At 41.9% G+C, this 16,550-nt stretch overlaps 1 protein-coding gene across 3 annotated transcripts in view; it reads right to left on the reverse strand.

Moving 5' to 3' along the window:
- The window catches only part of DPYD (dihydropyrimidine dehydrogenase), a 368,439-nt gene that overhangs the window by 306,300 nt on the left and 45,589 nt on the right, over positions 1–16,550 (reverse strand). For 2 of the 3 annotated variants that reach the window (XM_064455561.1, XM_064455564.1), the window contains exon 3: positions 13,384–13,466. The exons of the other annotated variant lie outside the window; for it this stretch is intronic. In XM_064455561.1, the coding sequence (XP_064311631.1) occupies positions 13,384–13,466 (83 nt within the window). The remainder of the gene's footprint in view (positions 1–13,383; positions 13,467–16,550) is intronic. 3 annotated transcript variants of the gene reach the window in all.

Here is a 16,550-nt window from a genome sequence, read left to right on the forward strand (position 1 = left end):
ATATTACAAAGGTTGAGTTACATTGTCAACTCGTGGCTTCACCCTCTCAGCACAAAAGCAATGAATTCTTGTCTTACACCAAGAATTAAATGAGTATGATAGAAGGGAAAATATTAAGAGAAGTTGCATTTCAAAGCTCTGTTTGCAGTTATAGTTTTCAAAGAAAATAAATTTTATATATTATGACATTGTTATGCTAGCAGGAGAAGGAATGTTTAGCAACGCCAATAGCAAAAGATTACTCAGGCCTTTCCAATTTAGGGGTAAAGTCTTCACTCACCCGGCATACCCAAGTAGAAGAAAAGAATAAAAATTAATCACAGAAGCAGGGAGTGCAGGGAGATAGTTTTACACTTACTGAAATACATCTAACTCAACTAGGAAAAAGAGCAAAATATTTATGCTGCACAGTCCCTCCTAGTTAAATGGCTTCCTGTATTAGGAAAGGCAAATCAGGGATTTCATCTGCAACTGGGTGAACAGTGATCCTCTCCCCTCTCCTGGGGTATTAACCAGCCTTCCCCCATGATTTTGCCCGAGAAGAATTTATCCCTAGAATGGCTACATCTCTAATAGCAGAAGACACCCTAGATGGACTGTCTCTGTACGAGCAGTGCAGCCCAGCACTAGGGGGTCTCTACAGCAAAACACTTGGCATTAAGACCCGACGTAACCCTTCCTGAAATGCTGGTAGTGTTTATTTCAGCCTAGATCTAACCTAGTCCTGTAGGCTTGTGCAACCAACATGGACACCCATGTCCCCGCAGCTTCCATGTCACGGCTGCCTGTGCTGCTCTCTTCGAGACGGCAGAGAAGTGCGGGCCTGCCACGAGCGGGACTCGCGGGAGCGGGAGCGGGAGCAGGAGCACATCCCCCCGCCTGGGCACGCGCTGCCCCGCTGGCTTTGCACAAATGTCAGCCGAGCCGGTGAGGATGACACGGAGGCGCCTTACAGGTAAGCCCTGACTAAATGTATGGCTCTGCATAGGAGCCATTTAAGCTTGTCTATATCCACCTGAAAAAACCCCAAAGAAGTTACGCCAAATGCTGATAACAGTGCAGCTGCATCTCGGTGCAGGCTGAAAGATGCATTCAAGACACAGGACTCTCAGCTCTGCTTTGGCTAGTGCAGCCACACGGCTTGTGGTACTCAGGGTTAGCCATGCAGTCACAGCTCTCTGTAGCCGAAAACACCCAATGGATCCAAAATCTCTCTTAAATATATCACAATTCCTATTTAGAGTATTTTTAAACATCCCACTAGAGTTCTTTGATCATAGGGAGAACAATTCCCGCCCCAATTAATTATTTTACCTGAGAAATAATCACAAGAGAATACACTTCAGGACAGAAAAGGGTCAATAGAATCATAGAATCAGAGAATCATTGCAGTTGGGAAAGACCGCTAGGATCACCAAGTCCAACCCCCAACCCAACACCCCCAGGCCTCCTGAACCATGTCCCCAAGTGCCGCGTCTACAAGGTTTTTGAACCCCCCCCCAGGGACGGTGACTCCCCCACCTCTCTGGGCAGCCTGTGCCAGGGCCTGACCGCTCTGGCAGGGAAGACATTTTCCCTAATATCCAGTCTAAACCTCCCCTGACGCAGCTTGAGGCTGTTTCCTCTTGCCCTATTGCTTGTTACTTGGGAGAAGAGACCGACCCCCACCCCGCTACAGCCTCCTTTCAGGCCAGCAGCTGCCACGCAAGTAAATTCGCAATGGGAGGACTGAGGCGAGGCAGGGCCGAGACCCCACAGCAGCCACGAGCCAAGGCAGACGCCGCAGCGCCCCCGGAGCAGCAGCTGTTTCACACGTGCTCAGGTGCGTTTCCTGTTCACCAGAAAAAAACCACAGATTTGCAGGAAGAACGGCTCAGGAAGCCCCTTTATGCTCAGACAGGAAGACACACCAGGTAGGAGAAAAAAGAAGACATGGAAAATTATTTTATAAATATAACTTTTTCTGTAATAAAAATACTCCTCAAAGTATAAATGTTTTCTTGTCCTTTTGGTAATAATGTCAGATACCAACCAAAACTATATGTCTTCTTTTTTTTTTTAGTATATTACCAAATACAAAGCAAGCGCTAGGTTTATGCTAGTTAATACTGCCTAATGTGGAAGAATCTCCAGTAGATAAAGCAGCGGTAATAAAAGTATTAGTAGTATTAACCAGTACCATTAAAGACTACTATTGAATAGTAGTAATAAAAGGAATAGTATTTACAAATATAGTAATAGTCATTACTTTATAAAATAAATAAAAATTATAGTCATAGTAACGACTATTTTTTCAAGTACAGTAATAGCCGAAATATTAAATACTATTAATAAATAGTAGTAAACAAGTAGTAGTAGTATTTTAAAATTTACTTAAAAGTTACCAGTTTTAAAAGATTATTGTATTGTAAAGGCATCAGATTGTAAAATCAATGTCTTTTGTAAGTATTCTGATGGAAATCACATTTTAATTCTTTCCATTAAATTCTGTTCCACACACAGATCCATGATCAGAACTCATCTGAACGGGTCCAAATACTATGGTGATATTTAGAACTGTGCAGGGTTTATTTTTCAGAAGAAAATGTCTCTTTCTTTTTTCTTTCTGCAAACAAACCTCGAAGTTCAGTATTGGACCAAGCCAGAACTAAATGCTCCAGACTGGCTGAACAAGCTAAACACGTACAAATTGAAACTTACCGCAAACGCCCGCTCCACAGAGAACCTCGTCGCCGCCAATATTCTCTGCGCGTTACCAAGCGGGTGACAGACAAGCAGGGCTGGGCGTTCAAGACGGCAAGAGATGCTGCTCCACAATATTTAGTTTGCTCTCTGATTCCCTACGACACCTCTTATGGTTGTCTCGCTCTGCAACCAGCTTCCTCTGTACAAATCGTGCCCGAAATCTGAACACTCCTCACTCCTGGGGGTGCTGAAATTCAGTAGCCTTGCCTTAGGCGCTAGCAGTGAAAGGCTCTGGCTGGCATCCTGAAAGACCTCACCTGGTCTGGGCCTTACCCTGGCTGCCCACCGCCTTTACAACAGCAAGCGCCAATAAAAGAGATTCTCCTGTAAAGTATCCGTGTTCCTTAGAAATGAGGATGGAAAATTGTTTCTGCGAAATTTTGTAGCCAAATAGCTAAACGTGTGGTACTGACGCTAGCTTATCTTCTTAACAACTGAGTTACTGAAAAAATCCGATATGCTTTAGAGTCTTATTTTCAATAAACATGTTGATTCCATCGGAACATTAAACTTAAGTAATCTTTTTTTGCTCTGCCAAATAGCCTCAAGGAAATAAACAGGATTCAAATTCAAAAGTCTACAGGGGAAGGGCAGATTAATTTTGATGGAAGATAAATATCTTGGGGCACGGTCGGACTCACAGTTTAATCTCTGAAGCACCCTCAACCCAATATACAAAACATTTCTAGGAAAATGGATGGTTGCCTGTACGTCCAGAGCCACAACAGCCAGAATGACATAAAGTTAGGACTTTTGAGAAGTAGCAAAAAAAAGGTAAGTGTAGCTACTAATATTCATTATAACCAAAGGGCTCTGAACACACTATAATCAGAAAAGATAACGACGACCTGGTCACAACGAACACGCGCTGCAAAGACACACACTACCTAAGAAAGCAGTTTTGAATGCAGACTCTATTTTGTCCTCAATCCCCTGGCTTTGCTTTGTATCCTGGACGCCAAGGAGAATGTCCTCAGAGGTGCCCATGGCAATACAAAGCCCACTGACTTCAAAGGATGCCACAAAGGAGGGAAGAAAGTTTACATTTTTTGAAGCTTTTGAGAACTACAGTAAACGTCTGAAAAGTAACAAGTGCCGGTATCTTTAAAACAGTGTTTGTAAAGACAGGCTGGTTCCCAACTGCACACCAAACGGACGTTACTGTGGGAAATGGGGTTTCTTGAATACATGAGGAATGTGGTACTCTCAGTAGGCTGGCTACAGTGGAGACTAAATTCATGACTTACAAATAAAACAGCATGAGCTTCGACAGCTTCAACTAAAGCACCCGACTCCTTTGCCAAAGCTGTAACACACCCAGCCTCTGCGTACGTCCCAGACGTTCGTTAGGGTCTAAAATGGTATAAGCCATCTTCTAACTAAGCCATCTAAAGCCCTGGAACGTAAAATCACGTACCAATAATCTACAGAAAGCTGTGGCTCGTGGCAAGACCACCAGCAAACTCCACTCATCTCCAAACTTTTTTTTCTTTAAACTTTTATTTAACAAACTAAAACCTTTTTCAAAGCGTATCGGCTGACGAAACAAAGGCGTTCGTAAGCCTGGCAGTCCATACCGCATGGATCGTCTCTAGCGACCCAGAGCATTTTTTTCCTGATCGTTACTGGTAGCAAAGAAAAAATTTCAGAAATATTTTAAAACCTCACATTTTAAAAAGTAACAAAGGGGGAACCCGTGGAGTGAACTCAAGATTCTGTAGTGCAGTTTTCTCCTCTAACCATTTGCAGACGAGTGGCTATTAGTCACTGAAAGGTACGTCGCTGCACCCACTGCGGGCCATCTTTGGAGTCTTTGTGGTAAGCCATCTGCCACAGTGGTTTTCAAAATCTCTTTCACCACCAACATCAGACAACAGCTCCTGCAGTTTGCTAAAAAGCAAAATTTTGACTCTTATCCAACTCTTTAAATCGTCAAACTAAATGGTTCAAAAGCAGAAACAAGCTCCCCTCCCTTGAAGTGGCAGAAAAGCGGTCTTTGTTTTCTCCTCCCCCCCCCACCCCCGAAATATTTCTGGGGAATGGTACACACGAATACGGCCACCGTGTGTTTACCATACACAGAACAGACCTGAAGCATCCTTCGGGCGCTGCAACCCATGCAAGAAAGAGTATGAAAAACATGCAAGACTTTACCAAAAACGTTCATGTAAAATCTTGCCTAAAGCACGCTTCAGTACCTCAACAAAAGCAGTAACTGTAATGCAGTTTCCAAAACTATTAATAGTATTTGTTATTTTGCTCTTTTACTATATTGCTTGCTATTTTGCTAACAATGCTTCTGTTCTAGATCCTTGTATTGTTTATATACACTACAAGGCATAAGTCAGTCCTCTGACATAACGTAACTGCGAACCTACATTGCCAACCGGGTTCGCAAATAAATTCAATGTCCTTTTACAGCTGCCAGTCAGGAACATCATCGATGCACAACTTCAGGCCAGTTAAAGTTGCAGTTGTTAGTTTATGCCAGCTAGGTGACTAAAGGAACATTCCAGGGAAAACAATCTAACTTGTCAGGCCACCCCTGGAGCGCTGTGTGCAGTTCTAGTCTCCACTACACAAAAAAGATGTGGCCAGGCTGGAAGGGGCCCAGAGAAGGGCCACCAAGATGATCCAAGGGCTGGGAAGCTGCCATACGAGGATAGGCTGGGAGAGCTGGGTTTGTTCAGCCTTGGGAAAAGGAGGCTCAGAGGGGAGCTCATCCCCATGTACCAGTACTTAAGGGGCAGCTACAAAGAAGATGGAGACTCCCTTTTTACGCGGAGTCCCATGGAGAGGACAAGGGGGATGGACACAAATTGCTCTTGGGGAGATTCCGACTGGACACCAGAGGGAAATTTTTCACAGTGGGGACAGTCACCGTTGGAATAATCTCCCCAGGGAAGGGGTTGGCTCGGCCACGTTGGGCACCTTCAAGAGTCGGCTGGACAGGGCGCTGGGCCATCTTGTCTAGACTGTGCTCTTCCTAGAAAGGTTGGACTAGATGATCCCTGAGGTCCCTTCAACCTGGGATTCTGTGATTCTGTGTTATCTTGATCCCTTCCTCTGTATATCTAAAGAAACAACCTACCGTCTATGTCATTAGATCAAAAATAAATTACAATTCATAAATGAAAATTGATAAATTATATACAACATTTTGAATAATGTACGTGCAACAGTCAGCTGAAACTCACTATCAAAATTTCTGGTCAAGGTATTATAAAGCTACTACTCAATACAACAACCCATCTCACAATCAAGTTCAAAACAAGACACTTCATAGTTTTCTTGATTTATACTTTAAAAATAAAGCAATGCAATTACATTCTAAAGCGCAGAAAATAAACATTGTCACTAGTTCCACAAGATCTTCAGTGTGAGTTATACCTGTGACTTGAAACAACGGGCTTCTCATATATCTGAACCTTCTGTTTTTTAATGGCAAAATGAAATATGAAGTGCTTTAATTCTCTATGTAAATGATAGAGAAAGACAATGCAAGTCCAAGTGACTATCTCAGAAAGAATTACATGAATGTCACAGGTTCCTATACATGCTTGGTGTTGCAGCTCTGCACAGTGTCTCCCTGTAGACATAAATTATTCCTTATAAAATCACAGAATTATTAATGTTGGAAAAGACCTATAGGATCACCAAGTCCAACCGTCAACATTCCACCACGGCAAGATGTAAGCAATGCATCCCAGGCACTTCTAGGCCCCCAGAGGGTGGCTAGCGGGTGGCTCAGGAGTTAATTAGCCAACAAAGAGCAAGGTAACGTGGCACGAACACAGAACCTTGTTAATGCCACTAAACAGCGTCTAGCGCCTAAGCAGCTCATTCAGTCGTAGCTATCCTTACACAGGGCGCTCTTGCACTGGGCAGAGCGATGGCCAACGGTTGGTCAAGGCAAGTGATGGTGACAATCTGTTCGACCTGTAACGGAGGCTAAGGATGACGGCGGAGGTCTGATTTCAAAACGGCACTCAAACCAAAATTACATTCCTTGCTATTAGCCACATAGGTCTTTATATGGAAGTACTAGTATGGAAGTACTAGTAAAAGTCCTCATATGCTTCCAATATCCTGCACGTATTCCTGTGCAACACCAAGTGTAACCAGCAACAGTAGCATTCTGCAGCATCCACTTATCTGCATGTGCTATTAATAATATGATAAACGTATAAAACTGTCAAGATACAGAGCTAGAAAAGGCATTCTAAGGGTAGAATGGTCTATTCCCTATATTCCACAGTTTGGGAGTTGTTTTGTTTTCAGCCTGAGAACATCGCTGCAGTTAATTTTTTACTTTTAAGGAATATCTCTAGCCAAATATAGCCTAAATAAAGGTTGAAATGAAGAAGTCTATATATCAAAGCGATTTACCTAATGACTATGTCCCCTGGGGTGGGGGGGGTTGGCTCATGGCAGTGAGATGCATCAGAGCAACATGTGCTGGTCACCCAAGACGGCAGAGTGCTGCTGCATGTTGGAAACCACACAACATTTTTGTTAAATGCATATAAAGCAATCACTTGTTTATTCTCTAAAAAAATGCCCAAAGCAGCATCCAAATGATTGCACTGGAGAGAATTGTAAAGACAGAAGAAGGTGGAAGAGAAATTGGAACTTACTCCCTCGGTCCCAAATACGCACACTAATCACAAGGCTAGTGGCCACTCTGGATCACTGGGATTCACTCCAAAGGCTTCCACTTCCCCAGAACACAAAGGAATCCTTTGAACTGACAATCTTTGAGACCTGGATCAGGAACCCAAGAGCAATTATCTTTATTCCTCCTCATTCACCATCCCTTCGACTTACCTGAGATTGGTCCCATCTCTCAGAAGAGCTTAAGAACAATACAGGAAAGCAGGCATGCTTTTAACATGACATTTGTCATCGTTCTCATTTTCCTTATATTTCACTCTCACACTTCTAAATCTCCACAGCTCCGTGATGGGGCTTTTTAAACTCGGGAAACCAAGCTGCCTGACTCAGAACCAGAATACGAACCTGTATTTGCCACATCTCAGGCCAGAGCCCTAACAAGTTGGTTACCAGATATTTTGCCATTTGTGCCGCAGGCTTGTTTTGTTCACATGGTTTTAAATCCCTAACTTTTAGTCTCTAAACTAACGAACACTTGTGAAATCATGGAACTTCTTACAGTGCAATTTTCTTGGGTTTAGCCCAGCCACAGAAACTATTTGCTAAATAGATCTGAGAGTCTAGACCATATTAAAAGAAGCTTGACTATTAGTAACCCCGGCTTATACAGTTGTCAAGACAACGGTGAATATCATCATTAACAGAAACAGCTTCTATCAAACTGGAAATCACAGTTGAAGCCTCGCTCCCATGCTCACATTATCCAAAACCATATGCAAATACGGGAATACAAAAGAAAATTCCAAATAAACTTTGGTGTCTTTTTATACTGAGGCAAACAGACAAGCAAACTTTCTCTCTTTTTCCCCACTTCGAAGTACAATGAAATACGTTTAAATCTTCCTTTATTAACAAGAAGTCTATACAAAAATGCTTAGCTTTAATTTTCACTTGCAAAGCTTTCAGCTATGCAAAAAAGGCCCTGGGGGTCCTGGAGGATAAGCTGAACGTGAGCCAGTCCTTGCAGCAAAGGCCAGCGGCATCTGGGCTGCGTGAGGCAGAGCATCACCAGCAAGTTGAGGGAGGAGATCCTTCTCTGGGTCTGGTGAGACACGCCAGGAGCGCTGTCCCCTGCGCTGGGCTCCCCAGGACAAGAGACACAGACATACCAGAGCGAGTCCAGCAAAGGACCACAGAGGTGATTAAGGGACTGGAGCATCTGCCGCACAAGGAGAGGCTGCGAGCGCTGGGGACTTTTGGCCTCGAGGAGAGAAGGCTTGGGGTGGATCTTATATCAGTAGGTATAAATACCTGATGGGAGGGAACGAAGACAACAGAGCCAGACTCTTCTTAGTGGTGCCCAGAGAAAGGGCAAGAAACAACAGGCACAAGCTGAAACACAAGGAATTCCAGTAAGGAAGAAAAAAAAAAAAAATAGGGTGGGGGGAGTGCTGGGTGTTTTGGTTTTGGTTTTGTTGTTGTTTATTGTGAGTAGGTTTGCCCAGAAAGTCTGGGGAGTCTCCATTCTTAGAGATATACAAAACCTGGCTGGACACAGCCCTGAGCAACCTGCTCTGAGCAGGAAACCTGGTCTAGATCAGTGATCTCCCAAGTGGGGTGTGCACAAGGCAATTCACCTGGATGCGGGAAGAAAATATTGTTTGTACCATTAATAAATAACGTTTTTAAAAATTAAGTAGTGTTTATTTCATCTTTATCTCATCCTTTTTAAATTTCTATTCTTGCATGTGTTTTATAATGCACATAATATATTAGTACAGCGGTACGTGTATATAATTTATAAAGAAATAAGCATACACATACTGGGGGCACGTGCTCAGAAACGTTTTGCTGGTGCACAATCAAAAAAGTTTGGAGACCACTGGTCTAGGTCGCCTCCAAAGGTCCCTTCCAGCTTTAGGGGTCTGTGAATCTCTCTCGACAACAAGAAGTTAGTGCCTATACACTAAGCGAGTGAACGGATTCAGCAGAAAGAGATTCCCCTTCCTGCCAGCTGATGTCTGCTGCCTTCTGAAATTTGTCCTTCACCTTGTTAAACCCAGCAACTCCCTAAACTTTACCTTCTTCTAAATTGATATTAATAATTAATTGGGTTTGGATATTAATAATTGGGTTTGGATTTCTTCCACACCTTCTACTAAAAGTTACTTTATAGCTTGGGGGCGGTTCATTGTGGGTTTTCATTTTTAAGACTCCTCAAGGCTACCTCACCCTGCTTTCCCAGAGGAACGGTGACAGCAGCAGTGCACGTTCTGGTTTTGCCACCCTACAGAGCCAGCATGCAGTTCACTTGATCCTCCTCGAATACTTATCTCCTCGTAGCAGCCAAACCAGTCTAAAAGCTCCTTTAAATTTCTAGATAAAGCTTTACCGAGGATCAGGATCCAGATTTTTTACAGTGATTATATACTAAGAACAAATTGAGCGCTGTTTAACAAAAGCTTAATGCTCTTTCTTATGCAACCTGACATTATAGGTATATATCTATGCTATTTTTCTGCCAAGTTACTACATAAATTACCCAATTAAATTATCATATACACATTCAAGGTAGGTAAAGCAATAGTCTGTCCATTTATAAAGCCCAATTCAAAAAACTAATGTAGATTTATTGTTTACTTAAGCTTTGCAGTTGCATTAAAATATAATAATAAACAAACCATTTGGAGTACATTAACAAAATAAGCAAAACATTAACTGAATTGAATGCTTTATGGTTTTATGTGCAATAAATAAGCCAAATTCTTACAAAACCACTGTCAGCTCATTATCTCATTCAAGGTCTAAAATAATATGTAAAGTAGAACGAGAGAAAGTTCATATGTTTTATGATCACTTCAAAACCCTTCAGACAATTTATTTTGCACACATGTATATACATCAACAAGAAAGATGATTTTCATGTAATCCTTGATTTGAATACCATTCCGTTTCTGAAGAGCTGGAAAAAGAACAAAACCCTTCTTGGATATTAGTGTTCGTTTATGCAGAGCACAGTGATATTCATAGACTAGAAATGTGCTGAAACCCATATTAAATTGACCATTTTTCTCAAAGAGAAAGTTAAAACCGAAGGTCTCGTTCCAAACAGGAGCACTGGGGAAATACGTTCATTGCATCTCTCATCTGGCAGACCAGTACTACCGCTCTGGGAAATCAGAGAGGATTTGGGCAGACTGCCCACTCAACTTAAGGCTCATCTGAGATCCACATATACCCGCTTAGCTATCCAGCTAGGGTTGTTGTTGTTGTTGTTTTCATGCCCACATGATTTTAGTGCCTTTGTGCGATGTACAATCCTCTCCCCACGCTTCCCTTACCAAAGGGGGCAGGTATCTCACAACACTGAGGCAAATCTGTGGCCTCCCACGCCTTGTCCGGTGTCCACTGTAGCGATGGGAAAGCAAAATGAACTTGAATCTGCCAAAATGTACCATCTGAATTACGTAATCTTGGGATCCAAATAGAAAAATGCAGCCACCAAGGATACGGGGTGACTACGCAGCAGCTGAAAGAACGGTACAGCCTAAAATAACAAGTGTCTTTAACACATATTTAGAAAAATACACACACCTACATGCATATACGTCTCAGAATTAACATTTTGCACCTTTTATGTGTTATTCAAGTACGTTATTAAAACGTACTACAGGCTTAATTTAGTAAGTCAGGTTTTCTTTACCTCCATAAAAACAACTCAGAAGAAAATCCACCATATAATATTGACTGCAATTAAGAGAATTCCAGCACTGCACAGTATCCGTCACACTTCACAATCAATAACTATTTCTCAGAATGGCTTGTCCGCTAGCAGCAATAGCCAGGATACAAATCTATGAGATAGTAAAGTGCTTTTTATTGTATGCAGAGCAGAGAACCATGAGAACCTTCTACACAGTCCTTGTAACAGAAACATGACCTTTGAAATGCCAAAGCTCCCTTTGCTAGCGAATGTTTATCACCAAAGAGCCGTCAGCTCCCAAGTTTTTAAAAGATTAACTCTGCTGAGTCATGTATCGCAAAACACCGCAAACCCACCCATGAAACGCTGCTACAGGACAGCAGCAACTTGAAATGCAATTTGTGGAAAACACTGCGAGTAGCTTCATATGCCAAAGGTTCTCCAAATCTTTGTTTTTAAATCACTTTCCATTTACCGGCACGACACAAAAGATTTACGTACACAGATGACCAGCCACACAGGAAGAAAACCCTAAATATATGAAGCAAAGCAGGCAAAAAGCAAGAAATCACCATTAGAGAAGTGAATGCCATTATTTTTAGTTATTTGCAACGCTAGTAGCTGAAATGTTCAGAAGAAAGTACAATTTGGGGGTAATAAGAAAGGCTTCAAGAGAGGCAGGTAGCATTTCAAGTCCAAATACCTCTACAAACCCTTATTGACAGCAGCGTATCTGAGACAAAAGCGTCACGAACATAAAGTCAGAGTCATGCAAATAAAGGCACACACACACACTGTGCTGGTTTCGGCTGGGATAGAGTTCATTTCCACCATAGTAACCAGTACAGGGCTGTGGTTTGGGTTTGTGCTGGGAACAGCACTGATAACCCAGGGGTGGTTTCGCTCCTGCTGAGCGGGGCTTGCGCAGAGCCAAGGCCTTTCCTGCCCCTCACCCCACCCCACCAGCGAGGGGCTGGGGGGACACGGCCGGGACAGTGACCCCCACCGCCCCCAGGGCTGTCCCACACCACACGGCCTCATGCCCAGCACACGGAGCTGGGGGAGGCTGCCCGGGGGCCGCTGCTCGGGGACTCGCTGGGCATCGCTCGCTTGGTGGCGAGCAATTGTTTTTATTTGCATCACTTGTCTTTCTTGGATTTTATTTCTCTCTGTTATTTTCCTTTTCATCACAATTTTTTTTTTCAATTATTAAACTGTTCTCACCTGAACCCACAAGTTTGCTCACTTTACCCTTCCAGTTCTCTTCCCCCCATCCTGCTGCGGGGCGCAGAGAGCGAGCGGCCGTGCGGTGCTTAGTTGCACCACACGTGGGGTTAAACCACAGCACACATCCACAAATTTAATGGGATTACCAACACTATTTTTTAAAAAAATAGGGTGTAATTAGTTTTTCAAGAGCATTCTCAATATTTTTTGTAGGTTTTGCCTTTTACTGTGCTTGGGCGAGTCTAAGAAGTCACTCTGCTACCAGGCAAGCGAAATGAAGCACTACGTTTGCATCATTGCATTTTACTATCCAACTTTCAAGACCTTTAAAAGTACAGGTAACTATAAGTTTCCGATGCACAGATAACACTACAATTAACACCTTCCTGATTATTCAGTGAGTTACTTTAGAAAATCTGCCTTTGATTCCACCACCTTGCAGAGTAGCAATCATTCCCTTCTCCAGGTACTATAGCTGGCAAGTTTCTTTGGAACCCTGTACCCAGATACTCTACAGTGCAAATAAGGGTGACGGAAGATTCATGTACTGACTAATTTTAGCCTTCTCTAATAAGCATTAAAAGCAACAATATGAGGATATTAAGCAAAATATACGTCTCCACAGTATACGAAGGAGCAGACAGATTTTAACATTCCATTACCAAAACCAAAATCGTGTAAATCTGGTGATAAAAATCAGAGTACACAAGAAGTACATACATAAAAACCAAATCCAATTTAAAAGTAAACACAGGTTTGTTCAAACAGCATCGTACAATTGCTTTAACACTTGCAGAATTTAGATGAACAATATTTTCCTTCACTCACAGTTTAGTATAAATATAAAGCAAGGCACCCCTTAAGCATTTTAAATAACAAATTAAACATTTACGTTTTTTACTGTGCAGTCAGGCTTAACATTTATGCAGCTTCAAAACCAAAGTACAGCCTCAAGGGAAGCCTCTCCACTGACAAATTAATACCTTAGAGAATAGAGCTGAATGGTGGCAATGAACTCATTTGTTCCCCCAATAATGAAGAATGACTCTTTCTTTACCACATCTGTGACTGTTGCTATGGTGACCCAGACTTACCTCATTGCTTCTCGAAGTGCTCCTCGCTCGCTAAGAGTCGTGTGCTTTATGTCATCAAAATTATTTTCTAGTTTCTCACAGTTCTGCAACAAACAGACAAACCCATGTAACGGCTCTTAAACAGTATATTGTACACGTATTAACATTATTCAGCATCGTGCAAACAAAACTGATTTATATTATGTAACCTCAAATTACGCATTCTGTTTTAATTACGCAGGAGTCATTAAAAAGACATTGAGAACTCAGAAACAAAGTAAACATGAATCTTATTATATGGTTGTCATGGAAATCATCTTATAAATGTCCCATAATGAAATGTATAGAATTTTTACTTTTTCTTCTTCTTTGAAAGGAAAATCCATTTTTCTTTTATCAGGATGCGAGGCTACAAAGCCACTATACACACACAGATGAGGAAAGAAACCTAAACGGGCATTTTAGAATTACAGTAAGTCAGAAATTCGGTCCCGATGACACAGGCGGTGTTGTTGGAACAAACCGATCGTATTTAAGTCACGTTTAATTTCATTTTTAAAACATAACAGAAACTGAAGAGATTAATGGTGTCTCGACACCCCAACCACTTCATGTTTTTTTCCAGGTTAGAGCTCACCGGTCTTCCTAACAGTAATACGAACCAACAGTTTTGTGACAATAAGCGAAATAAAACTTCGCTATATTCCGTTAATTATTATGGAACGTGTGACTGGTTCCATTACTCCAGATGCTGCTCCTTTTCTTCCGCTCCCACAAAGGCAGCAAAATTGATTCGGAAGGTGCTGGGCAGTACAGAAATCAGTATCTGTGCAAAACGAGCGTGAGATAGCAGCAGCAAACAAGACCCCTCTGATCATCTGCATCACCCATGGGATTTTTATATTCTCTTGAGGCTTCGTCAACGCAGGAGGCTTTTAGGTTACCCTTGCTTTCTGCAGCGCCTTTCTCCAGTACCAAAACTTACCTCTGGGAGGCATAATTTTGCCATATGGGTGTAAAAGAAACACGAGTTGCAAGCCTAACAGTTACTCCTGCTAACGGCCTCGCAGGCAGGACTGCCGGGCTCTTTATGCAGTAGCGTGAAAGAAAATACGCGCCCTATCATTTGGTCCTATTGCTTTCACGGTTTTTAATATCCGAATTAATTTTCAAGCCCACATTTTAAAGATAGTTATAATAAATACAATAAAAGTTACCTATTGTTATTTCTTTTGCGCATTGATTCTTTGTTTTTATAATTATGTTCAAGTTGAGGCTCCAAAAGCATTAATGGAAAGGAAATAATTAGGTATTCGTAAGTGGCCTAACAAGATATTTTCGCTTGTCCGATTAACATTTAAACTATCATTATTTTTAAATAAGATTACAGACTTTTTAATACAAAGTTTTAATGCTTGAACAATCCGTTACTGAGCAGGAGAAACGAACAAAGCTACATTTGGAACTTTTGCAATCTTTTCTCCCCTTTATAAAAAAGGATGCATGTCTTAAGTATGAGTAGTACATCTTATCCCACGGCTACTCGGATATTTTTTCTTTGTTTATATTACAATCAGCTGTACTTTGTGTGGCAAAATCCTACTCAAAAACTCAAAGGGATTACGCGAGAGAGACAGGGAAGCTCTACAATGAAGTATTCCATTATTTAGATCAGCATACATTGACCTTCAGCTCCAAGCACACACAGGCAGGTCAGTCATTTAATACACACAAAAGAAATCCAAATCCGCAATACTAATTAATAGAGAATTCCTGATTCATCAGTACTAAACTGAAAGTATCTGTGCAAGCAAAAATCAGACCTCCCATCCTCCAGGAAAGCAGGCCAAAGGAAACACCGTTTGGAATATTGCTCCGAGCGCTGAAAGAGGAAAGCCCAATTTTTACCAATCCTATGCCAGCAGCACCTCAGGGCAGGTTCAGGAAACCTGAGCATCACTGATGCTCTCCACGAGGAAAACGCTGGAAAAAGTTCAGCTGGTATTTCTTTTTTGCCTATACAGACCATACTATGTTAATCAGCTGAAGGGCAACAGAGGTGGCCCATACCTAAAGAAAATGCGGTGATCAGGTAGCCTTAGACACAGAAATATTCCCTCTCAACTCTAAACCCCACGCAAAAATGAACAGATAACCCCGAAGAAAAGATTTTATACTCTCAAATAATAGATATCGTATCGATTCATTTGGCAAGATGATGAACTTCTACCATTTCTGAGAATTGTTTCTGGACAATATCTTCCTTAGCAACTCTCAGCTCTCATCCAACAAGCTGGAGAGCAAATAACATCACCATTGCGGAAAAAAAAGAACTACAAACTCAGCCAGATGCAAACTCCTGAAGGAAGACGACCTCATAGTACTACATCATCAGTTACGGCGTACATCCGGAACAGGAGAGCGAGCAAATATCGGTCGTACCCACCCAGTCAGAGCTGCGATCATCCAAAAGAGTACGTTGGATCCTCTCAGAGAAAAAGAGAACAGGGTTTCTGAAATACCAAATAAAAGCAGAGCTACAGGTGAACGGATGCCGCTCCTTCACGGGTCTGAGCGCCACCTCGCACACTACGATTGCAGGTCGTCTGAGACGATATCAGTTTTTAAGAAAGCTACCGATAGGAATGAAATCGTGAGCATGAGAATACTCTGAAGAATATGTCTGCGAAATGATGAAACTTTGGTAGACCGTGACCAGGGTGAGCTTTACATTCTTAAGTAATAAAACAGCAGCAAAAACTGAGCTCGTTCTATTATTCGTGCTACCAAATAGATTAATATCTATAAATATCTTGCACAGGGCAGTATGTTTGGGCCCGTAATACTTCACAGATTTAAGTCTAATGAGCAATTAAATTCCCAGGTGTTTCATTTGGAGCAGCAGCTAAAGTTAAAAAAAATCAAAACACAAGCAATGAAAAAAATTGGGTTTGGTGGCTCACTGCCAAGTGATTTTCTGTGGGCACAGATAAAGTCTAGAAGTTTTACCTCCATGATTCAATAATTATATAGTACTCTATATGTTATCGCTCTTGGCAGATCTATAGTGCTGTATGATACTAAACTAAATGCCACCTTTGAGAAGTTCAGGAGGAAAAATAAGCACAGGGATGTGATTAGAGACATGGTCATCGTAAGTCAAACCACCACCGCATGTCAAAAAAGCC

Source organism: Phalacrocorax carbo, chromosome 6, assembly GCF_963921805.1.
Source record: "Phalacrocorax carbo chromosome 6, bPhaCar2.1, whole genome shotgun sequence".
In the NCBI taxonomy this organism is placed as follows: domain Eukaryota; kingdom Metazoa; phylum Chordata; class Aves; order Suliformes; family Phalacrocoracidae; genus Phalacrocorax; species Phalacrocorax carbo.